Source organism: Nothobranchius furzeri, chromosome 7, assembly GCF_043380555.1.
Source record: "Nothobranchius furzeri strain GRZ-AD chromosome 7, NfurGRZ-RIMD1, whole genome shotgun sequence".
Classification (NCBI taxonomy): Eukaryota; Metazoa; Chordata; class Actinopteri; order Cyprinodontiformes; family Nothobranchiidae; genus Nothobranchius; species Nothobranchius furzeri.
The window spans coordinates 28,085,372-28,111,627 of NC_091747.1; the positions used below are offsets into that span (position 1 = coordinate 28,085,372).

The 26,256-nt window shown below is 43.5% G+C and overlaps 1 protein-coding gene across 4 annotated transcripts in view; it reads right to left on the reverse strand.

Annotated features, from left to right (window-relative positions):
• Positions 1-216: 216 nt before the first annotated feature.
• arhgap15 (Rho GTPase activating protein 15) overlaps positions 217-26,256 on the reverse strand; it is a 75,758-nt gene continuing 49,718 nt past the window's right edge. For 3 of the 4 annotated variants that reach the window (XM_015976661.3, XM_015976662.3, XM_015976659.3), the window contains 3 exons: positions 26,054-26,188; positions 23,714-23,819; positions 217-800 (listed from right to left, as the gene is read on the reverse strand). In XM_015976661.3, coding sequence (XP_015832147.1) covers positions 617-800; positions 23,714-23,819; positions 26,054-26,188 — 425 coding nt within the window. In that variant the 3' untranslated portion in view covers positions 217-616. Of the gene's footprint in view, positions 801-11,015; positions 11,166-11,247; positions 11,608-23,713; positions 23,820-26,053; positions 26,189-26,256 lie in introns of those variants that run through there. The other variant, XR_011521034.1, reaches the window with a different exon arrangement.

The following is a 26,256-nucleotide window of genomic DNA, read 5'->3' on the forward strand; positions in this document are numbered from 1 at the left end:
CTCATGTGACTGTTTACATTTATATTATGTTTACTTAATATTTCAGTTTACATTTTAAATACGGCCTATTACCATGTTTACATTTATACTTTTACATTTTTTGCACCTTAAACTGGCTGTATGTGCGAAGTGTGTGTGAGTGAGACAGAGAGCGTGTGTGGTAGTGAGCACAAAGTCAGTTTTGTTGTACACCTGTGCAACGAAAATAAAACCCTCTTGAATAAAAGTTTTATTGGTCCTGCAGGTAACTGCTTTATGGCCAGCTGCTATCATTCATACAGCACAATAAGTTACTAAAGCTCAATAAAAACATAACAAGTTACAAAAGTACAATCAAAACAGTTCACAAAGCCAGTCAACTCAATCCATCATTAGCCATGTTTCAGAGAGCACAAGAATATACTGTTTTGTTGTCTATACCCACATTCTAATTGTGTCTATCTTTGGGAAAATGAATTTGCTAAAACAAAGTTCAAACTGGGTTTAAAAACTGTTGTCAAATTTTGATCAAATACATGTATTATTTTTACATGATTAAAACAAGGAATGTATCAGTGAAACAGATGAATGAATCTGGTTCTGATGGGTCCTTGAGTCTCATCCAATCCCCGACATCTTACTTCCTGTCCAGGTTGAAGATCTCTTGGCTGTTGATCAAGATGAACTCCACAATCTGGTTCTGATACACCATGTTGACTGCCATGTTTCCTGCATCCAATTCTGGCCACATCAGGGTTGGTCCAAACACAATACTGATACCTTGAGTGGACATGAGGTTCTTCTGAGAGAAAGCCAGGACTCTAAAAACAACAAAACAAATGGAAGATCAAAGAAAACATGTGGAACCAGTGTTTGAGATCACTGGATGAATGGGTCCATTACTTGCAGTACAATATGAGTCAGTACTCAGAAATCAACTAAACTGCAGCTGTGTTTCACAAAAACACAACAAAGGCAGACGTGATGAAGTTATTTATTCTGCTCAGTTGCAGGCTTTTTGTCAGACTCGATCAAAAAAAAAATGCTTCGGGCAGCGAGGCAGAGGGGAAAGTCAGGAACAACCAGTGACACAGCTCCATAGCCAATCAGTTACTGACGTTCTCTGAACTGACATATTTTTTCTTACTTAGTACACTTGGAACCACATCAAAGCAGGCACCAAAAAAGGGGCTGCAACCTGGTATCTGTTACTGATGGAAAGGCCGTCAAACCGGTCCAATTCGATTAGAGTCATGCTGAGCAAGTTGTAATTGAATTACTGGATGAATTGTACTTAAAAGACCTATACTATTATAAATGTCAGTACATTATAAATGTCAGTACATTTCTGGCACATAATTCCTTAAACCAAACACTAACAGAAAATGGATGGACAGAGTAGAGACCCACATGGCAGCTCAAAAGGATGCTGAAGATGAGTTCTGCATAATAAGTCCCCTTTAACTTTTCTTTCTTTTTCGTCTCCCCTCCCCGTGCCACACCTGGTGTGGAGTGCGGTGCCTTGGTCTGCCTGAATGTTCATGGCTCCCGGGTCAGGGGGTTCAAGATTTTTGGCGTCTGCCTGATTAATCCCGGTGGCTGTCTGGTGGGGTCTGGGTCCCTGGGCTCTGTTGGGTCCCCGGCGGGGGTGGTCATCCCTAGGTCCCGGGTCGCTGGGTCCCGGGCACGGCCGGCTAGGGGGTGGGAGGCTGCGGGCGGGCCTGTGGGCTTGCCGCTGATATCTCCCGGGACTCTGCCGGCTGCTGGTTGTGGCCCCCCGGGACGATCCTCTGTGCCTCTCGAGGGGAGCGGGGGCCTTTCTGGTTGCAGTCTCCTTGGAGTTCCTGTGTTCTGGGGCAGCGCCTGGATCTCTGGGACTTGGAGCCTCTCCTACGCATCTTTGTGGGGCAGATCTGTGGTCCCTCACACTCTCTGTTGGCCCCTTTTATAGAGAAACCTTACATAAACAAGCGCGTGTACACACACAGGTGCTCACATGGTGCTCTCATAAGTATGGGCTTGGGCACGTTCAACACATGTCTCAAGGCTGTGGTTGCCACTAAATGCACCATGATATATTATCATGTGATGGTTCAGTTAAACAATGCTGATTGTATATTTCTTCGAGTTGACGCAGCAATAGCTTGCTCCTGTTGTATTGTTGCTGTGTCCCTTTTTTCCCCTCTTCTTTCTCTTTCTGCAGGTCTAGAAGCAGACTCTTGTTCATTATTGTTTATTTTTGTGGACCTCCCCCTTCTCTCCCCACCTTTTCTTTTCCTTTCTCTTTCACCTCTGACTCCGTGTCTGGTCGGAATTACAAAGCATTCAAAAACAATAACAATAAAGTTTTAAGTATCATGCGTGACATTAAAAGCAGACGCTTTGATGCTCCACCTGAGAGTAAATCTGCACGACTCTAGTTATAGTCACATGAACTATTAAAGACGAAGTGGAACCATGCTAGAAACACACAAGCACGCAGGAAGATTGCGCCACCACAGGGATTGGATTTCTTGATGAAATCTCTGGCAAAACGCTTTAAAACTGTTGAGGAGAAGCGAGACAGTTCGAAACGGTATGAAGCAGAGAAGCGTGTGCGTAGGTTGAATGATTCTTGGCGGTTTAAAGAAGACGGGAGGCGCAGAGAATGGCCGTGTTCGAGTTGAGCAACGCCTCGCCAGGAACACAGACGAGAGCAGACGGAAGCAGCAGGGGGAGTGGCTGAAAGCCGGCGTTTAACGCCGGGGACACACCGGCCGCGGAAGCGCCGAGAAGCGAATCGCTCACGAAATTCGGCCGCTGCTCGCCGCTCCTCAGTTCAGATCAGACGCGCCCCAGTCGAGGCACGCCTCGGCTCAGCTGTAGTTTTTCTTTTAACTACTTGGTGTCCTCCATTTCCTCTCTGCCTTTTCTCAGCTCTTTTCCTCTACGTGTGTGTGTGTGTGTGTGTGTACCTATGGTATGAACCAGTTGTTTCTGCCAGTTGAATCTCTTGGAACCCGCTCCATTTCTGCAGCTGTATCCTAGCAGTTTCTTCTGAAATGGGTACGTAAATAACCATGTTTTTCGGGGGTCGTACAGCTCCTTGTGTTTCTCAACTTCCATAATTAATTTAAAGTCATCCATCTTAACTGCTTGCCTCAGACTTTCTGCCTCTCTGTCCTGTTTGCTCCGGTAAAAAGACACCCAAAATCACACACCCCTTCACGTGGTCACACACGCACACAAGTTTGATGTGTGTGTATGTGTGTGCGTGTGGTTTTTCTGCAGTGTCTGATTACGAAAACATTTGACTACTGCGGAATTTTATTTTGAAATGCTTTATTTTGTTAAATTTCCCAGCCTTCCTCTTATGTCTAGGTTTGACTTCCTGCCAGAATTGACGCGATTCACCCGTGGCTCGCGAAAAAAAGAGCAGAAGCCGAAATGATCGCTGCACGGCGCGGGCTGGAGCGCCGGCGCGAGGCAATTCGCGATGCTTCAGCGGCCCATGTGGTCTATAGAATAGCTTAACAAGGGCGCCGAATGAAGGCGGTCCCATTTTTGCGGCGCTTCCGCGGCCGGTGTGTCCCCGGCGTAAGTCGGACAGATTTCCCTACATGTGTAGCTCGGGGGTGACGATGGCTGAAGATATCACGTTAGCATTCACACTTGTTCAATTTTCAATTTTAATTCTGGTGCCTGTTAGCAGCTGAAACACATCGTCACGTGCTTGTGGATATCATATATTGTATATGAAAACATGACTGTAATAATAAGTAAAGGTTATCAGCTGTAGCTTCAGTGTGCTCATAGGAAACGTGACAAAAGAAAACATATTTCTCTTTATGGCCTATATTGTTGTTACATGTATTGTTGTAACATGACTTACAGAATACATGTGACCAACTAACATTTCATGTTCTACCACCGGATGTTTGGATCAAAATATGAACCAATCAGATCTTAGTTCAGGTGAGAGCCAGGCGTATCCCGTCATCATCTAGGTTTTGCAGCCGAGGGAGAACAACTGCAGCGCCTTGCTCCAAAATCTGCGGCCACCTTGATCTCACGAGGTTATCGTTGCCTCGTTGCATGACGTCAGAGCAAGTCGGCGTCAAGTCGGACACAAATCTAACCGGCATGCACTGCTCGCCGATCACCTCTGGTCTAATCTGCGCAGAACTGGCTCATCTCGAACACAGCCAATGGCTCGAGTATAGCAAAGTGGAGTTGGTGATGTACTGCGTTGTATGCCGGAAGTATGTGACGACAAAATCGAGTTTTGTTGAGGGAACAAACAAATTCAAACTTGAATACGTTATTATGTTTGTGAATGTGTACAAAATAAAGGTTTATTACATTTTAAACGGTTCAGTTGTTATTTTGACTCGTTTTGGCAGCTGACCAGCGGGGCTGGTAGATTTTCAGAGTTACCGGCCCGGCTGGCTGGTTGGTTTTGAAGTTAATGTCCACCCCTGTCATATTAAGCACATGATGGCTAAAAAGAAGAAAACGCATTACATGAGCATATTAAATAACACAACAATTAATATACAACAATAAAACATAATGCCATTGCACTTACTCCATTAAAACATAAGAACATAAAAAACATACATTCATATAACCATACAACTCATTAAGGAATCAAAAGTAACCATATATCCATCAATCTCTCATACATATTGTCACAACATGCCGGTGAGTGAGACTGAGGTGAGGATCCAAGTGCGGGGGAAGAAACAGACAGGGAGGCAGACAGGAACATTTAAAAAACTGATTTAATGGAGGACACGCAGGACAATGAAACAATGAACCAACCAGACAAAATGGACTAACAGGGTTTAAATACAGGAGGAGCTGGGACCTTGGGTGATTGGGAGACGAGAGGCAGGTGGGAGCAGTTAACATGGACACAGGACTGAACAGAATGGGGAGACAGGACAGGGTGTGACACATATACCATGGGTTAAAAAATAAAGACCAACATACAATGATTATTATGAGAGGTGTTCACATTTTTGTGTGCTTAAAAGCCAGTCCTTAAGACGAAGTGTGAATGTATGATATGGCCTCAGCATGTCATGGTAGTTGTTACCCATCCATCCATCCATCCATCCATCCATTTTCAGCGCTTATCCAGAGTCGGGTCGTGGGGGCAGCAGCTTATGCCGAGACACCCTGACTTTCCTCTCCCCAGCTTCTTGGGCCAGCTCTTCCAGGGGAATCCCAAGGTGTTCCCTGGCCAGCCGAGAGACATAGTTCCTCCAGCTTGTCCTGGGTCGTCCCTTGGGTCTCCTCCCAGTTGGACAGCCCCTCCCGGATGACCGAGCATCTCACCCTATCTCTAAGGGAGAGCCCAGACAGCCAACGAAGAAAACTCATTTAGGCCGCTTATATCCGTGATCTCGTTCTTTTGGTTTTTACCCAAAGCTCGTGATCATAGGTGAGGGTAGGAACATAGATCAACCGGTAAATTGAGAGCTTTGCCTTCCAGCTCAGCTCTCTCTTCACCACAACAGATCGGTACAGTGCACTAATTCGCATATCGATCACACGCTTTTTCCCTCACTCGTGAACAAGACCCCAAGATACTTAAACTCCTTCACTTGAGGCAGGACCTCATCTCTGACCTGGAGAAAACACCATTTTCAAGCATAAAGGTGCCCATATATGCTTTTGGCACCAGGAGACCTTAGGCCGCAGTTTGATGATTGACGTTGTTATCATTTCATCTGATCTGAGGGCGCATGTATTGAACACTCAGGTGAAGGGAGGGGCAGAGCTATCAACTGACCACTACCTGGTGGTGAATTGGCTTCAATGGTGGGGGAGGAAGCTGGCCAGAACTGGCAGGCCCAAATGTATTGTGAGGGTCTAACGCTAACCAGGCGGCACGCCTTCCAGTGAGGAAGTAGGATATGGGGACTTTGAGTTGGAATCTCCAATCTCTGGTGCTGAGGTCACTAAGGTGGTCAAAAAACTCCTCAGTGGGAAGGACCCGGGGGGTGGACAAGATCTGCCCTGAGTTCTTCAAGGCTCTGGATGTTGTGGGGCTGTCACGGTTGACGCAGCTCTGCAGTATCGCGTGGACATTGGAGGTAGTGCTATTGGACTCGCAGACTGGGGTAGTGGTCCCCCTATTTAAAAAGGGGGGCAGCAGAATGTGTTTCAACTACAGAGGGATCACACTTCTGAACCTCCCTGGTAAAGTCTATTCATTCAGCAGTTCTAGAGAGGAGGGTCCATCGGATTGTCGAACCTCAGATTCAGGAGTTGTTGCTCTCATCTGAATTTTAGGTATCAAATGTATCAAGTTTTGCTTAATATTTCAGTTCATAATGTGTTTTATTTCTCTAACTACACCTTATCATATCATATCACAGCGGTTCCCAAACTTATTTAGCCGCGCACCCCCTTCTATGTCCCGACCATGTCGACGCACCCCCCAGCCCCACATCAGGGCATGGCTATATATATATATATATATATATATATATATATATATATATATATATATATATATATATATATATATATATATATATATGGATATATATATATATATATATATATATATATATATATATATATCAGACATCAAGCTAAACAGACAGGGTTAAAAAAAATATGATCGACCTTTTTCCACATCACTTTGATTTTTTAAATAGTAATTAATAAACATTCGATACCATTACAATTTCCTTTGATTTAATTTTAAATAAATATTTAGAGTGCCCAGGTAGCACATAAAGAATGCAATTTAACGGTTTTCTTTGCGGCCAGAGCTCTCTCCTTCCTTCTGCTCTGCGTAAACCTAAGCTGGTCACCTACTTGTGCGTAATCAAATGTCTATAGGGGAAAAGATGGAAAAGCTATAGCCTCAGACCGACTTATTGCTGTTTCATGGTGTGGCTGAATCTGCGATCCACTGCCACGCGGACTGGAATAACAAGTGCTGCAGTAACATGAGTTGTGGTCAGGTTCATGAGGAGTCACTGGCTGGAGCGGACCCGACTTTAATACGTCATCCCAAAATAGAAGCTAATATCTTAATTTGACCTTGAATGAAAAATGTTATAAAACCTCTTAAAAGTTTTTATCACAGAGGAGGCAGCGCTCATTTCTGTCTTCAGTCTGATGGCACGCCGGAGTTTGCGCAGCGTGCGCGCTTATTGAATCTGTGTGTGTGTGTGTGTGTGCGCGCGGCACAGCTCCATGAGCCGCTCAAGTCACTGCGTCTCGTTATCGGCGCTATTTAAACTAATGTTGTAAAATTACTTCTGCCCAGCCCAGATGTGCTCACTTGTGCACCCGTGAGCCGTGGTTCCGCTGGAACGCGTCTGACCTCTGACAGACGCACTCTGAACTTCAGATCTTCAGCGCGCTGTTAATAGCCTGAATGGGAATCATTTCTTGATTTATTTTGTTACATCCACAATGTTCTGTGTGTGAGGTTTACAATGTCAGAACACCTGCATGAGACAGGTGTTAATTACAATCTGCCAGAATGACTCACCACCTTCAGATTTCTCCAACATCATTAAAATGATCAAATACGGAACATATCAGCGTGCGCAGGCCAGAGCGCTGAAGCTCGGCGCATTGTTATGAAGCTAGGGCACATGTGGAGGACACACGCGCAAAAATATACTTGTTTTCAATTACATTTATTGGGCCCACTTACTTTTTCTTAGGCCCACCCACAAATGAGTTTCTGGCTACGCTAATGGTGACTTATGACAGACTTCTCTGAGCTCCGCAGCCATTACACTTTTCACTTTGCGCACCCGCTTTTCATACAACACATGCAGCTCAAAGCGCTTTACAATATTAAAAGCAACCCACAGCAGTAGGTTTCCCACTCCTCCCATGCAGATTAACATCCAACATCTTCCAAGTCCTCCCCTCCTCAATCCCATCCCAAGCAGATGCAAACTCTCTCTCTCTCTCTCTCTCTCTCTCTCTCTCTCTCTCTCTCTCTCTCTCTCTCTCTCTCTCTCTCTCTCTCTCTCTCTCTCTCTCTCTCACACACACACACACACACACACACACAAACACACACACACACACACACACAAACACAAACACACACACACACACACACAAACTAAAGAGAACGGGCAGCTGGCTGAGCGCAGATGTAGTAGGCACAAAGAAGACGGAAACACCATCAAAGGAGCCAACTGCACCGGGAGCAGTAGGATCGGCAGCAGCAGCCCGGGCACCACCACATGGCACCAAGAGGAGGCACGAGAAGCACCCAGGGAGCCACAGCCAACCGCTGCCCCCACAGAGGAAACACTGGCAAAATCTAATGAGATTAAGATAAGTTAAGAATCGAATTTAGCAAAAACACCTGAAAAATAAAAATCTAAATGAAACACACTGATGAAAGATAACCAAGTAGAAACACACAATTATTTATATATATATATATATATATATATATATATATATATATATATATATATATATATATATATATATTTATATATTGTAATACAGATTATTAATACTGGTTAAAACAAATAATTATTAAAAGTTAAAACAAGTCAAAGTTAATATATAAGAAAATGTGTGTCATTTAATTAAAAGAGTAAGTAATAAAACACTGATAAAACATATAAAAGATGGTAAAACAGGCTAAAATAGATCAAAATCAGCTAAAAGCTATACTTAAAAGGTGAGTCTTGAGCCTGGCCTTAAAAACATGAACGCTCTCTACGGCCCTTAAATCTTCTGGCAGACTGCTTCAGAGGTGAGGGCCATAAGACTGGAAGGATGCCTCGCCTTCGGAGTGCATCCTGACTTTTGGTATAACGAGGAGACGACTGCCCGAGGAGTGCAGGGGCCACGAAGGCTCGTATTTAAGTAGTTCTGAGAGTTTAGGAAGGCCTAAGTTTTGATATGATACATACATGATGCATACATATGATACAGAAGTCTAGTAGCCAAATCCTATGTGATTTACATTTTATTTCATGTAAACAAGTTATTTTCCTATTGTGTACATGCAATGCAGATGTTTGTTGTATTTTGTTGGAAGTCCATTATTGCAGCGGAAGTGACAGAAGTAACATCGTGTCCCTGCTGTTTCTTCACTATCCCTCCTTTACAAGGGTGTAACATTTGCATCACTCAAAATATTTTGGTAAAATACTCATCTCACTTTGAAGGACACAACAAACATGGAGGATAACAAGTGTTTCTTTACTGAAGACTTTGGAAGAAAATTGCCAAAAGTAATTTTTGGGTATATCAGCGCCACCTAATGGATGCAGTTCAAAGTTTTTCTCAGTCTACAGGAAACATGTACATGATCTGTAATTTTTTGGACAGAATATATATTTTTCATGGGTAAATGGATGAAAATCTTTAACTCATTCACTGCCAGCTGTTTTCTGATCACTAAAGCCCCTCACTGCCAGCGATTTTGAGTATTTTTACTGTTTTTTGAAGAGTCACAGAATATTGTGCTCTATGACTATGCAAACACCAAAACTACCAAATGAAAGAGTTAACTCTCTTTCATCAAGAGAAAACGGCTCGTTTTTAACCTTTTCCATTCTTTCACAATTTGCTGTAGAACACAGGTGGGTTTCACCAGAAATGCCTGTTTCTGAACCAAAAACGGAGAAAACAGGCTTTTTGTGTCAAGAGAGATGTAACGCAGTAAACTGTCTTTGGCACTAATATACTTTGCTTTTTTTACACCTCAGACACCCCAAAAGCAGTTACCTTGTGTAAAAATAGTAAAACCAAACTATAAAATGGTTTTTGACAAGAAATTAGATGTTTATTCACAAATGTATAACAATAAATAATCATTTTTGTCAAAGGTAACAATTTCATTTGCAGGCATGCAATCTTACAGAAAGTGCTGTTGTAGTTATACCCATGTGTGTGTGTGTGTGTGTGTGTGTGCGCGCGCTTCTACCCCTGCACAGAGACAGAGTATCTCACTGTGGTGTGGTAATCTATATAACACTGTCCTGCGTGCAAGGGGACACAACAGACTTTGCACATCATTTTCGTCTCTCTGCGAGTTCCTCTGCGTATGCAGACCCTACACCTTTTTGTTGGTCTCAACTTCTTACTGGTGGGTTTCAGGTAACAGAGTTTGTGTCTGCCAAGGTCTCCATCTAGCCTGCTCTCTGGGTCAGTGTTATAGGGTGCCCTCAGAGTATGTTTGACATCCTCCAAGTCCCCATCCTCAACACCTGCTCCTTCCTCTTTCTCTACCTGTTCCCCCACCTCACTCCCTTTCCGCTCGTGTACCTTCAAGGTCCAGGACTTCACTACACTACGAATGAACTTCAAAAGAGTATTACATGCCCCTGTGTTTCTGGCTTGGTACAGGACAAAGGCGTTGAACATGCACATTTGGAACAGATAGGCTAAAAACTTCTTGGACCAGTTCAGCGACCTGCAGATGAAGGGGTAGTAGGAAATGTTTTGGTCCAACTTATCCACTCCATTCATGTGAGAGTTGTATGCAACAATACACTCTGGCTTGAACTGAACAACCTTGTCTTTGTTCCCCTTCTGCCACACATGAACTTTCTGCATCCCATCTTGGTGGCAGGTTTTCACCATCTGCGCTAATCGTTTGTCCTGCCGTGCTACTACCGTGACTTTTTCATTGTGCCGCACAACTTTGTCCCCAGTCCCTAGATCGGTTTTTACCAAATCCCTGATGACCTGAGGCTCCCCCCTATTCTTCCTCAGTGTTCCACAGACATTGGTCTGTGCTTCCAGTAAGCGCTCACACAATGCTACAGAATTGTAGAAGTTATCCATATACAGTGTATAGCCATGACCTAAAAGGCGATCAAGAAGAGAAAACACGGTGTCTGGCAAACTACTACCTTCCCCAAAATAAGGCCTCTTATTGAAACAACAACCCGTGGCAGAGTCACACAATATGTGGAACTTGATTCCATATTTCACAGGATTTTGTGGGTTGTACACCCTGAAAGATAAGCGCCCTCGCCACAGCTTCATACCCTCATCAATGCAAATGTTTTTGTCTGGCTGATACATCTGCTTGAATTTTTCCACAATGTAATCAAATAAATCACAGTCTAAGTCTGCAGCAGCATCTTTGGGTCCAGAGGATGCAGTAAAGGGGATCTTGTTGGGTTGCCAGCCGGCCTTATCCCAGTCCAAATCCTGCCCTGGAGTCCTGCTTGATGCACGACCTGTAATAATTACACACACACACACACACACACATTATTTATTTATTTGTTTTTATATTTATTTGTTTGTTGCCTCTCTAACCTCTTTTCTTTGCAGTACCCAAAGCTGTGGTGGGGGGAGCTTTTCTGGGTGCACGATCTGTAAATTGAAAATATCTTCAAATAATAGTCAAAAATCAAACCATTCCCATTATAAATCTGTACAGAAAAAAGCTGGAAACAAGTGTTGAGGAGAGTGTGACATTCATGAAAGTAGGGAAGACGGGTAAGCGTGAAGAAAAGAATGACGTGATCACAACAAACAAATAACACAGCCATTAGCTGTTAGCTAGCTGTTACGTTACCTTATTCATTTTTTCTTTTATCGTCTGGTGAAGAATCTCTGCTGCTCCCAGTTGGTCCAGACGGCAACCATTCCTCTGACAAATCTGGATCAGGTTCGCTAAAATGATCTGAGTCAGGACTGTCTGCTGAAATCAATGTCTCTGGCTCAGATTAAACATGTTGCGACCTACGCCTTTCGCCTCCCCTTGACCCGGGTTGGTTGTCGTCTTTTCTTTCAATAGGAACACGATGCAAAGTTTAGCTACCGCTAAACAGACTTTGTTGAAGTGTGAGCTCAAAAGGTTATCCGCTTTGCGTCTCGCCATAGGCATAGTGGCTTCCCAAAACCAGCTCCTATTTCATGGATCGGCTTCTTCCCGATCACGTGACGTGTCACGGACGCGCACACAGGTGAAGATCATTTTTAGATGATTGGTGTTTACTGTCAGGGTGCGTGAGCTTGTTCCCTACCACCTCCCGTTAATAACATAATGGACGACTAATTGGCAGTGAACGAGTTAAGCTTATAAGCTTTTGTAACAGTCACTGACATGCCGGTTTCATATTACTTCAGTACAGTCCTCACTGCAATGGACTGCATACTGGCCAACAGAAGCATAGCGGTGTCGTTCATGCAGTCCAGTACAGTGAGAACTGTCCATGGGTCTCATTTATCAAGCATTGCATAGAATCCTTACTAAAACCGTACTTAAGCTCAGCAAAAAAAAAAAAAAAATGTACTTACGCCAAGTAGGTTTGTGATCTATCAAACATGGAGCATAAATCAGAAACTATCTAGAAAGTTTCTCAGCTGCTTTTTAGTCACATCCCGCCCTCACCACGCCCACTTACTGCCATAAATAGTCCATGCAAAGTGCCTTGTGGATCTCATGCATATACAAAAGCCGGCTGTTGCAGCTGCCCTTTGTCACCGATTCTGTTCATAAACTTTATGGACAGAATTTCTAGGCACAGCCAAGGTGTGGAGGGCATCCGTGTTGGTGGCCTGAGGATCAGGTCTCTGCTTTTTGCAGATGATGTGGTCCTGTTGGCTTCATCAGAACGTGATCTTCAGCTTTCGTTGGAGCGGTTCGCAGCCGAGTGTGAAGCAGCTGGGATGAGAATCAGCTCCTCTAAATCTGAGACCATGGTCTTGATTCGGAAAAGGGTAGAATGCCTTCTCCGGGTCAGGGATGAGGTCCTGCCCCAAGTGGAGGAGTTTAAGTATCTTGGGGTCTTGTTCATGAGTGAGGGAAAACTGGAGCGTGAGATCGACAGGCGGATTGGTGCTGCATCTGCAGTGATGCGGGCGTTGTACCGGTCTGTCGTGGTGAAGAGAGAGCTGAGTCAGAAGGCAAAGCTCTCGATTCACCCATCGATCTACGTTCCTACCCTCACCTATGGTCATGAGCTTTGGGTAGTGACCGAAAGAACGAGGTTGCGGATACAAGCGGCCGAAATGAGTTTTCTCCGAAGAGTGGCTGGGCTCTCCCTTAGAGATAGGGTGAGAAGCTCCGTAATTCGGGAGGGGCTCGGAGTAGACCCGCTGCTCCTCCACATCGAGAGGAGCCAGTTGAGGTGGCTCGGGCATCTGGTCAGGATGCCTCCCTGGTGAGGTTTTCCGGGCACATCCAATCGGGAGGAGACCTAAAGATAGACCCAGGACACGGTGGAGGGATTATGTCTCTCACCTGGCCAGGGAATGCCTTGGGATTCCCCCGGAGGAGCTGGCCCAAGTGGCTGGGGAGAGGAAGGTCTGGGCCCCTCGCCATAGGCTACTGGCCCCGCGACCCGACTCAGGATAAGCGAATGAAAATGGATGGATGGAAAATTACTTAATATAATGTCAATATAATACACATTGTGGCAGCTATACTGTCAATTAAGTTTCCGACTGTATTTACTTTAATGGTAAACTACATTAAAATACAATTACAGTGTCCAAAATGTAAATTAACAGTTAAATACTGGCAGCTACAGATGCCAGTATACTTAGTTTTTATTAAAATTTATGTTCTGTATTTACTTTAACAGTAAGCTAATTAAAAAAAATAGTTTACAGTATCTTGTAAAATAGCAGTAAAATTATATATATATATATATATATATATATATATATATATATATATATATATATATATATAGTATTATAATGTTATTTTACAGGAGTTTTTTTCTTAAGGTGTGTAATACAATGATGTACTGTGTCTTTAAATCTGCTGGTGCTGGAGCTGCCTCTCAGGTGTTCTGTATGAGTGGAGGTGAGAGGCCGAACCTTGTGGAGCATTTAGGTCATCTCCTGTAGATGCTATGCAGTTTGAGGTTGGAAAACTCCTCTTCGATTAAGAAGGTTAAAACTAATGCTTGACTACTAGATTAGTTTACAAGGATATGGTAATGATCAGCCTGACATGGTTTTGGGGACGAGTTTAACCCAAGACATGCAGAATCACCACTCACGCACCAAACAGGTAAAAGTAAAGTATCTTTATTAAAATAATCGGGAACTGAGGACACACTGGATAAGGCCCAGTGGATTGCAACGGAACCGCAGCATGGGGAGCTGGGAGCTGAGGAGTTGGGAGGGTAGGTGGAGTGCCGGGGTGAATCCAGGAAGGGGGGTGTCCAGGAGAGGGAGCGCAAGGAGAGCAGGAGAGCGGGCCGGCAGGGAGGAGAGGAGAACGGTGAATGCTGCGTCCAGGAGATTTATGGGGCACAGGTGAGTAATCCAGCGGGATCGTGGAAATGTCCAAGTAGTCAATCAGAGGAGCCACAGGAAAACCAGAGAAACTCCAGAAGCTTCAGAAGTGCAAGGAGATCCTGAGGAGTCAAGGTAAGGTTCACAAAAGATCCAAAATCCTGGGAACAGGTAAGCACAAGTATATCCACAAGGGATCTAAAATCCAAAAATCACTAGAGTTAACCTGGAGACACAAAGGGCTGGAACTACCAAGTTGTAGTTAATCATCCGGCGTCGAGATGTGTTCTCCTCCTCAGCGGCGGCGTTAGGCCCGGCTACTTGGGCTGAAGCCCCAGATGTTTTATGAAAAGCCCTGGATCTAAATCGCGGAAGTAACATGCAGTACCAAAGTCCAACAGAGAGGGAGCAGCTGGCAGTAGTTTGTATACAGCCTGCCTGAGCCTCCACCACTGAAGAAGAAGCCCTTCAGCAGCCGGCTTCTTCTACACTCTGCCTGAAACGCATGAGTGAAGATGGACATAAGGACGTTTTTTAGACAAAAAGTACAACGACAGAACCCCAGCTTTGATGAGACTGGTGTTGACTCAGGTTTGTTAGTCTTATTTGAAAAAATTAGTTGTGCTGCTGGTTTGCCTAAAGTTAGCTTATCAGGTAAAGTTGGTGGAGAAAGAAAGAGAATATTTACTATCATCTCACACTAAACACTAACAGGGATAGCGTAATATTGGTTTTGGATGGTAAAAAGCGCAGGGGTCAAAACTTGACTTTGGAAAAACTGGGGGGGGACATGTCCCCCCCCCCCCCCCCCCCCCCCCCAAAAAAAATTACATCCATGGCTGGACCCGCTGATTGTTAATGAGCTGCAGCTGGAGCCTCCCTCTCCTGAAACACAGCAGCTCAAAGATGGAACAAAAACGAGAGGAGCACTCACCCCGGCACATGACACATCCTACAAAGACAATGTTATTGGATTGCTGGGAACATCAGAAGGCGACATCAATTAGCTTTGGATGGGTTGGAGATTGTAAAGCACAGAGTTTTGAGTTAAATCAATTCAAATATTGTTTAAATGTGACTGATTCATCGGTTACCCATGGATGTTTTCTGTTCCAGTTGTACATCTATCCTTACAGCAGATACTGAGGAGTAAAGATAGGTGTAATTCTGAGTGGCTCATGGTACAAGAATTATTAGATAAATACAAGGATAGTTTGGTTTCATATACAGATGGATCTAAAGATCCTTGTAGTGGAAGGACGAGTGCAGCAGTGAATATTCCAAGGTGGGAGATTCAGATTTGAAAGAGATTGGCGGATTTTCCTGTGGTGTATACTGCTGAATTAGTTGCAATTATACTTGCACTGACTTGGATGAATGAAAATGATGCAAATTGTATAGAGAAAATGATCATAGCTTCTGATAGTCAAGCAGTTCTACTCAGTATTGAAACAGGAAATTCATGTAGGAAAGACTTGTTGAATAACGTTTATCTCCTTCTGTTGCAGCTAATGAACAAAAACATAAAGGTTATATTTATTTAGATTCCTGCCCATGTAGGTGTGGAAGGTAGTGAAGAAGCTGATATTTTGGCCAAACAAGTACCAAGATCAGAAGAGATAAATATACATGTTCCAATTAGTCGAGCAGAAGGGAAATCCTATATTAATTTCAAAGTTTTACAACTGTGGCAGGGCTGTGGAAGTTTTAGTGATACTGGGAGATATTTGTGTAATATTCAAAATAGGGTAGCATATAAGATAATTATTGAGGGAAATCGTAGACAAGAATAAGTTTTGTCTAGATTGAGGATAGGCCACACAGGTTTAAATTATTCACTTAAGAAAATTGGAAGACATCAGTTGGGTTTGTGTGATTATTGTGGACAACAAGAAACTGTGAAACATGTTTTAATAGAATGTCAGCAATATGCGGAACAGAGAATTGGACTTAAGTTAATCATGGATAAGGAGAACAAAGTGTTATCACTTTGTACCCTTTTGGGAGACTCAAGCATATTAATTAGGAAAGTGTTGATGCAATATTTGATGCGTACAAAACTATTTTTCGAATTTAAAAGTATTGATTAATTAGCTGGAATTGATAGGTTAGTGTTGTTCAAAGTAAAGTTTCCTCTGACCATTTTATTGATGAGTATTAGTTTGGTTTGGTATGTGGTGGTAATGCCCCAGAACTGGAGCCCAACTGCCAATAATTTCAACAGAAGAAGAAGAAGAGGGGCAGAACCAGCAATTAAGCCATTTTGGTGAGGCCCACAACCAAGTAAGTTACAATGAGTTTTCTTGTGTAATTTTTTGTACAAAGGTCATGATGTGTCTAAATTGATGCACTTGTCTTCAGCTGCCGTGTTGTTCCTAGCCAATGTTTGGTAAAGTGGCTGTGTCCAAAGCTCGCTTCCCTTGGCAAGCAAAGCAAGGTATGCTGTACTAAATTGTACTGTTTGCATGTGTTATGATTAATGTGTCAGTTGAATCTTGTTTTCTTAAATGTTTGTGTTGTTTGCTCTTTTTGTAGTTTTCACAATGCTTTAGGACACTTTAAGCATTTAAAGAGTGCTCATTGTTCTCATGATGTTCATGATGAGACAACTGAACAAAGAAGAGAAATGAATAAAAGGTCTGCACCCGTCGAAACTCTTGCTGATGTATTTGGAAGTCATGGGGCTGTAACTTGTCGCCGACGTTGGAGTGAAAGAGGAGGCCAGAGAAAGGAGAAGATCTTGAAACCACATAAAATCCTGCTTGTCTCCATCCAAGGTGAACCATGAGTAAAGACTGATGTCCCATGTTTGCATCCAGAACTCAGACTTACTTGTAAATAAACCCAAGACTGGTTAATACTGGTCGACTGAATTCAAGAAACCTTTCAACAAGTAATGGGCTGTCTGTATCGCACACATTTCAATGCATAAATATCAAGTGTCGTGTCTCTTGACAGCTTTAAAGGCTATTTTGTATTGGTGGCTTAATGTAAAGTCAATTGAATTTGTCTGTATTTATTATTTAGGTTATTGGATGTTAACTCTTAGCCCAAAATTCCACTACCTCCGCTCCGCTCCGGCACGAACTCCGCAGCAAAATCGGTCCTGTTGTAGTCAATCAGAGCTGTTCCACTACTGCGGCCGTGCAGCGCAGTGCACCGCCCGCCGTTCCGCCATCTGGCAAAAATAGGATTGATTCTATTTCTGCCGGACGCCGGAGCACCTCCGCAGTCAATGGACAGAAATCACAACCGCCCAACAGGAAAAGGAGCAAGCACAACTTCCGTTATTTCACAATAAATTGATAAACAAAAAGCATTTTTTGTTTCATATGCACAGGTTTAACAACTTTTAACAACTATCAATGGCGGTTGAACTTTAAATGCACCAAAATAAGCCATAAATACAGTTTCTACTATCAAAGTAGTCACACTCTGTTGATCCAAACACTGCTGATCTCTCAACACAAATAATGGGCAGATTAGACAGTTCATTTCGATGCTTCTCCCACGGAGCGGAGCCGTTGTAGAGCGGGTACCAGTAAAAATTGAGTTCGGAAGCGAGCGGCTGCGGAAGGCGGGGGCGGAGCGGAGGTAGTGGAATCTTGGGGTTAAAGTGCCAGTAACCTAATTCAAAGTGTTGTCATCAAATGATGCAGCAGAGGAATCCAAGGAGCTGAAGCAGGTTAAAACCAACTCTAGAGAGTGTACATTAACAGAAAAGAGTAAAGAGCTCCATTAACAGCAAGCAAAGAGAAATGAGAGAGCCTTTGATCTATGGCGTATAAGTCTTGGAAAAAGGCAGCCACAAATGCCAGAACTAAACTTAAGGGTTGTGTAGTTGAGGAACTGGACAAATTAAAGGAAGAAGTTAAAATGAAGGAAACATAGTTGTGTAAGTTGTATGAACCCATTTGTAGAAATCAAACCTTAAAAAGATGGATGCTTGTTCAGTACTGACAGCAGAAATTCTTGATCTTATTAGAAAACGGGTTGAAACTTTTGAATCTGTGTTCAATGATCAGCTTGAAAAGGATCATGTGAGAATGATTTTGAACAAAAATTAATATGCCTCAACATTTGGATCCTCAGTAACAGAGACTGTAACTTCTGACTCAGAAGCGTCAGACTTACACTCAACAGCATCCTCCGGCTTCTCTAAAAGAGCTGAGGCAAAGGCTGAACTTGCTGCAAAGGTAGAGCAGGTCATAGCTCTTCAGGAGATCCAGGAGCAAGGTTAAACCTTTTTAGAGAGTGATTGTAATGTAAAAGAAGCTCTAACGCTTGCAGAAAAGACTGTGAAATTGGAGAAGAGGAAACTGCAACTGTTGCAAACAGGAAAGAATGTAAAAGTTGCTGACGCTAGAGTAAGGACTTATGAAAACCTTGCTGGTGATGTGGACATTTTTGAGCAAGAAACCAATCATGATGCAGAAAGTGGCCGCAAACAGCCAAACACAATCCCAGGTCTCATTAAGTTCAGCAGCGGCGCCATTCCAACCCCAGTGTGTGCCTCCAGAGGAGTCACAAAACTCACAGATCCATCTTGCTGAGGAACTTTGCAAGTTTGTTTATTTTAAGTTGTTAACCCATTCCTGAAGCTTCAGTCTTCATGGGTGATACTTTACAGTTTATAGATTGTAGAGTTTCTTTTATGGCCATGATTGATCAAAAACCACTCCCTGCCTGTGAAAAAATGCTGTTCTTAAAGAAATGCGTAGCGGGTGAGGCCTTCAAGGCAGTGGAAGGATTATTTACTAGGAATTCAGATGATGCATATAAAGGAGCTTGGCCAGTCCTTCAACAAAGGTATGGACGTTGTTTTATTATCCAAAGGGCATTCAGGGACAAACTTAGCAGGTGGCCCTAATTAGCTGGAAATTACCCTTTTGCCATTAGAGAATTTGCAGATTTTCTACAGGGCTGTGCTGCTGCCATGCCTCGTGTGAAGGATTTCGCCATCCTCAATACTACTGTTCAAACTGAGCCTCCCACCTCGGGTTCAAATTTTCTCAAGCCATCCTGTTTAGTCTGTCAAGATGAAAAGCATGGAGTGAGTAGATGCCTGATTTTTTTCAGTAAGAACTGTTGATGAGAAGAAGACTTTTATTTATGACAATCAGCTTTGTTTTGGTTCTTTAAGAAAGGGGCACATAACTAAAGATTGTAGGCAGAAACTCACCTGTAGCGTATGTAGCAGACACCATCCAACATGTCTACAAATACAGAGAAACTGGGAGAATACAAAAGTATCTCATAGCAATTTAACAGGTGTTGGGGATGATGCTAGGGACATCCAGCATGTCATGTCTCACACATTGACACGGTTTTCTTCTGCTACTTCTAGTATTGTTCCAGTTTTTGTGGCAGCTGCAGATGAGCCAAAGAAGGAAATCCTTACTTAAGCTTTATTGGATACTCTGAGTGATACAAGTTTTATCTTGGAAAGCCTAGTCTCTAAACTAAGTGTGAGTACTCTGCCAGTTCAGTTGAAGCTCAGCACAATGACAGCAGTAGATACTATCATCTCAAGTAAAGTTGCGTGTGGTTTAGAGATCAGAGGGTTTGCATTAGAAACACCTGATAAACCGTGACAAATCTACACTAGGGATTTCATCCCAGTGGATAAGTCCCACATACCTACAAAAGACACAGCACTTCAATGGCCACATCTTAAGCAGTTGGTAAATAAGTTGCAGTCCCTCCAAGACTGTGAAGTGGGACTGCTGATGGTTCACCCTGAGTTATTAATCCTCCCTCGTCCTTAGTTCAGCACCTTGATCTTGTGAAGAAATTATTTTATTATAATAAATTATTGTACTCGGAATTCTGGTGTGGTGGTTTGGAATTGGTGGAAGATGGAACCATTTTGATGTTACAGCCTGGCCCTCCTAGACGGGTTGTAACAGAGGCAGGCCCAGGAATTAAGCCAATTTGGTGAGGTCCACAACCAAGTAAGTTACAATGGGTTTTCTTGTGTAATTTTTTGTACAAAGGTCATGATGTGTCTAAATTCATGTACTTGTCTTCAGCTTCCCTGCTTCATTATAATGGGGGGTGCCTCTGGGATTTCTTCTGGGCTATCTACTATTTTCTATCTACCGACTTTCCCCGGGAATGTTTTTTTTAAGGCACAGTGTTCATTTTCATTTATATGCAGACACCTTCCAGATTTACTTGCCAATGAATTGGGTCACCAAGAATGCTTCAGCCTTTGGAGTGCCTGAGTGAGGCATGTGCTTGGATAGCCTCGAATGTCTTGAGCCTTAGGGACAATAAAACTGAGGTCATAATTTTCTCTAAAGTTTTTTTTAGTTAGATGGTCTGGAACTCTTATCATTGGCTCAATTTGAGAAGACTGATCACTGACTTTGGTGTTACGGTAGATTCCACCCTGACAACGGACTCCCAGGTAAATTAAGTTGTGAGATCTTATTTCTTCCAGCTAAGACTTTCTCTAGGATAAAGCAAGTGCTCTCACATCAGAACCTGGAGGTTGTGATGCATGCTCTCGTGTGTAGACTTGACAACTGTAATTCCCTGTACACCGGACTAAATATGATAGCGTTGTCTAGAAATGCTTCAAAACTCTGCGGCAAGATTCATCTTTGGGCTGCAGAAGTGTGATCATATATCACAGACTCTGCATGCACTGAAATGGCTACCTGTGAAGCAGTGCATTGAATTTAAAATTCTGGTTTTAATTTTCCATTCGCTGGCAGGTATGACTCCTCCTTAAATATCAGTGCTTCTTTGGAGACATGTTCCATCTCGATCATTGTGCTATGCTGATGGTGAACTGCTGGTGGTGTCAAGAACCAAGCTCAAATGCCATGGTGATTGTGCATTCGCTGTGATGGCCCCAAAATGATGGAACTGCTTACCTGGTGATGTGAAGCAATCGACCTCCATTTAGAGTTTTAAACCATCAAATGTCTTCTCATTACCGTACAAGAAAACATAACATTCTCACTCAAGGTCTCATGCGAGACTCCTGCAATCCTCACTGTGAATAAAGGTCAACTTCCTCGAAGTTCTTACGTGACTTTATAACATAAGCTGAAATTATCAAATGCGCTGTAGCGTCCAGAAATGGTCAGTTTTTCATCTACAGTTGACCTCTCCAATATTGGGTCGAATGGACACATATGTCTTAACTGGAACCTTTAATCTGCAAGAAAGACACTGTTGCTTGACCAAAGTCCCTCTCAAGTTTCCCCTTATCTTTATCTGCTTTGCTTCACAGAACAAGAAGAATGAACTTTTATAAGAATGAACCATTATAATAATGAATACTGGATGATGCAATGGAATACATATATAATCATATGGTTGAATGAATAATAATGTCTGAAGAATAATAACAACGTTTTGATTAATCTGTGCTTAAATTACTGAAGTTGAAATGAATATTATTATGTTGTGATCAGTAAAGTTTGATTTAACAAGTGAATCACTAACAAGTGAATCACTATCTACTGACAGCTCACACACTCAGACACATGTCAATGACAAGGTTAAACTAATCTCATGACACATTGCTTTCTGTTCCACAAATCAGAGCTCCTGTATCTGATGCAAGGTGTGGTTTCTGAGGTTTGTTGACAAAATCCCTTCACTTGTAAGATTCTGATAGAACTCACTTCCTAGTGAGTCATTTGAGCCTAACTCTGGACTGGCCACTGGAGGAAAACTCTTCTCCCATCGCATCTTTTGACAAGCTGTCAAAACCTGTAGCATGCTACAGCTGACTGCAAACGGTTCCTTCAGAATAAAGCTGACACAGCTCCGACTCCTTAGGGTCCTTCCATAGAGACTAAAAACTACCTGTTGTGACCTGGAGACAACTCTAAGGCTGGTCTAATGGTGCTGCGGTTTCTTCTACGGACTTCGGTACCTTTGGGGTCCACAGACTTCAACACATTCTGGATGTACCACGAGGGTCTTTGAGAGGGTACAAAGACACGACAGATTGCGTCTGGTGTGGTTTTATAAACCCTCACTTATAGTTTATAGCAGACCAAATTCACTCTCACTCAGAACTCAGTTTCTTCAGATACGAGGGTTCTGATAACATCATATTCACACATCATCACACCTCACCTCAAGTCCGACTGCATCAGTACTTGAGGGCAATCTTTAAATCGACTTGCTGGAATTGTACTGTCATGATCTGATGTTTTTATTTATTTTAATTCAAATTTTTAACGTTTGCTTGTTGTTGTTTTTTTGTTCCATGCCGACACATGGTTTTCAATGTAGGTGGCTTTTATATTCATAATTCTGTAATGTAGATGCTTTTGTTCAGTTGGCAAACAGGGATCACTGAAAACTTTTGTTGGGTTTTATTCACATTATATTCAATAACTTTCAATATTCAATATTTTCCTTGTTTTATTTTCAGATTCTGGCTTTTGTATGGTGTGGGATGTGCAGTGGTTAGAGCTGTTGCCTTGCAGTAAGAAGGTCCTGGGTTCGCTTCCCAGCCTGGGATCTTTCTGCATGGAGTTTGCATGTTCTCCCTGTGCATGCGTGGGTTCTCACCGGGTACTCCGGCTTCCTCCCACAGTCCGAAAACATGACTGTTAGGTTAATTGGTCTGTCTAAATTGTCCTTAGGTGTGTGAGTGTGTGTGTGTGTGATTGCTTGTCCTGTGTGTCTCTGTGTTGCCCTGCGATGGACTGGCTCTCTGTCTAGGGTGTACCCCGCCTGATTGCCCGTTCACCGCTGGAGATAGGCCCCCCCCCCCCCTCCGTGACCCTATATGGACAAAGCGGGTTCAGAAAATGGATGGATGGCTTTTGTTTGGTGTTTAGCACCTTGGGCTGCATTAATTGGTGGCAGGAAGGTGCTTTAAAAAAATTTAATTGATTGAGACACAGCCATGCTCAAGAACCATTTGATGGTTTAACCCCCAAACCAACCCCTTGATGCAGTGTGTCAAGCAGGGAGGCATTGGGTCACCTCCCTTCACTTTACCTTGCTCCACTTGTCCGGGGTCCGGGTCGCGGGGTAAGCATCCCAAGTAGGGCCACCCAGGCAATCCTCTCCCCTGCCAAGTCTGTCAGCACCTCAGCTGGGACACCCAGGCTTTCCCTGGCCAACCTAGAGATGTTTCCTCCAGGTAGTCCTGGGTCGACCTGGGGGCCTCCTGCTGGCAGGACATGCCCAAAACACCTCACGATGGAAGTGTTCAGGAAGCATCCTGACCAGATGCCCGAACCACCTCAGCTGGCACCTTTTGGTGCAGAGGAAGCACCAGCTCCACTCCAACTCCCTCCCAGATGTCCGAGTTCCTTACCCTATACCTAAGGCTAAGCCCGGCCACCCTGCGAAGGATACTAATTTCGGCCACTTGAATCCGCAATCTCGTTCTTTCAGTCATTACCCAAAGCTCTGGGCCACATTTTTTCCAATATCTTTGGCATGACCCGACCAGGATTTGAACCCCAATCTCTCAGTCCCAGGGCAGACACTCATAACAGTTTATTTCTGGTGTTGTTCTGGAATAGATCTGGAGTGGTACCTCTGTAGGTGGCTGAAGAGCAGCTTCATTGTGTCCTGGTTGGTTCTGGGCAGACATTGGATCAGTTTCTTCACAGCTTGAACTTTGAGTTTGGACTCTTTGATCTCTGATCAAAAACAAACAAAAAAAAGAACAGCATTTGTTTAACATTGATTCTCTAGTTGAAACATGAGTTGTTAGGTGTTTTTACTAAGTGACTTGTATTTGTATAGTGGCTTCCAGGGTTCTACAACCCCCTAAGGCAGTGGTTCCCAAACTTATTTAGCCGCGCACCCCCTTCTATGTCCCGACCATGACGACGCACCCCCCAGTTCCCACATCAGGGCATGGCTATATATATATATATATATATATATATATATATATATATATATATATATATATATATATATATATATATATATATCAGACGTCAAGCTAAACAGACAGGGCCAAAAAAAAAATCGACCTTTTTCCCCATCACTTTCATTTTTTAAATGGTAAATGGTAAATGGCCTGTATTTGATATAGCGCCTTCTAGAGTCCTAGAACCCCCCAAGGCGCTTTACAACACAATCAGTCATTCACCCATTCACACACACATTCACACACTGGTGGGGATGAGCTACAATGTAGCCACAGCTGCCCTGGGGCGCACTGACAGAGGCGAGGCTGCCGAGCACTGGCGCCACCAGTCCCTCCGACCACCACCAGCAGGCAACGTGGGTTAAGTGTCTTGCCCAAGGACACAACGACAGCGACAGACTGAGCGGGACTCGAACCAGCAACCTTCCGCTTACGGGGCGAGCACTTAACTCCTGTGCCACTGTCGCCCCAGTGATTAATAAGCATTCGATACCATTACAATTTCCTTTGATTTAATTTTAAATAAATATTTAGAGTGCCCAGGTAGCACATAAAAAATGCAATTTAACAGTTTTCTTAAAGTAGGAACGTTTAACCTGTGCGGCCAGAGCGCTCTCCTTCCTTCTGCTCTGCGTAAACCTGAACTGATCACCTACTTGTGCGTAATCAAATGTCTATAGGGGCAAAGATGGAAAAGATATAGCCTCAGACCGACTTATTGCTGTTTTATGGTGTGGCTGAATCTGCGATCCGCTGCCACGCGGACTGGAATAACAAGTGCTGCAGGTTCGGAGTCACTGACTGGTGTGGACCCGACTTTAATACGTCATCCCAAAATAGAAGCTAATATCTTAATTTGACCTTGAAATAAAAATGTTATAAAACCTCTTAAAAGTTTTTATCACAGAGAAGGCAGCGCTCATTTCTGCCTTCAGTCTGACGGCGCGCCGGAGTTTGCGCAGCGTGCGCGCTTATTGAATCTGTGTGTGTGTGTGTGTGTGTGTTCGCGGCACAGCTCCATGAGCCGCTCAAGTCACCGCGTCTCGTTATTGGCGCTATTTAAACCAATGTTGTAAAATTTCTTCTGCCCAGCCCAGATGTGCTCACTTGTGCACCCGTGAGCCGTGGTTCCGCTGGAACGCGTCTGACCTCTGACAGACGCACTCTGAACTTCAGATCTTCAGCGCGCTGTTAATAGCCTGAATGGGAATCATTTCTTGATTTATTTAGTTACATCCACAATGTTCTGTGTGTGAGGTTTACAATGTCAGAACACCTGCATGAGACAGGTGTTAATTACAATCTGCCAGAATGACTCGCCACCTTCAGATTCCTCCAACACCGTTAAAAATGATCAAATACGGAACATATCGGCGTGCGCAGGCCAGAGCGCTGAAGCTCGGCGCATTGTTATTATGAAGTTAGGGCACATGTGGAGGACACGCGCGCAAAAATATACTTGTTTTCAATCACATTTATTGGGCCCACTTACATTTTCTTAGGCCCACCCACAAATGAGTTTCTGGCTACGCTAATGGTGACTTATGACAGACTTCTCTGAGCTCCGCAGTCATTACACTTTTCACCTCGCGCACCCCCTAGCGGCAGCTCACTTAGGGAATCCCTGCCCTAAGGCACTTCACAACACATCCCATAATTCATCTATGCACACACATTCACATGTTGGTGGTGATGAGCTACAATTTAGCCACACATGTACTGGGACATATTGACAAAAGTGAGGCTGTTGTACATAGATGCCACCACTCCCTCCAACCATCACCAGCAGGCAAGGATGGTGAGGCATCTTGCCCAAGGACACGAGTGTGACAGACTAAGCGGGACTCAACCCACAACCCTCCAGTTATGAGATGGGCTTCTCTACCACCATCATCGCAGTTCAATTCATGTTTTTAAGATATCTGTGGTGTGTTTTATAATTGTGGTACATCTATGAGCTTGAACCATTAATGAATGTTTATTGGTATAACTTACGGATGGCTTCTACAAACTGCTGGAAGGACTTGAATGGGAAGAGTGGTTCTGGAAGCTCACGAAAAAACATTTTCAGGGCTCCACTGATGACATGGATGTCCTCCCACTGACTGTGGTCCAGGTCAAGATCTTCCTCTAGTGGAGAGACAACACAAGAATTTTCAAATTACAACTAAAGATGTTGGCCCCAGGAGTTTGTTATG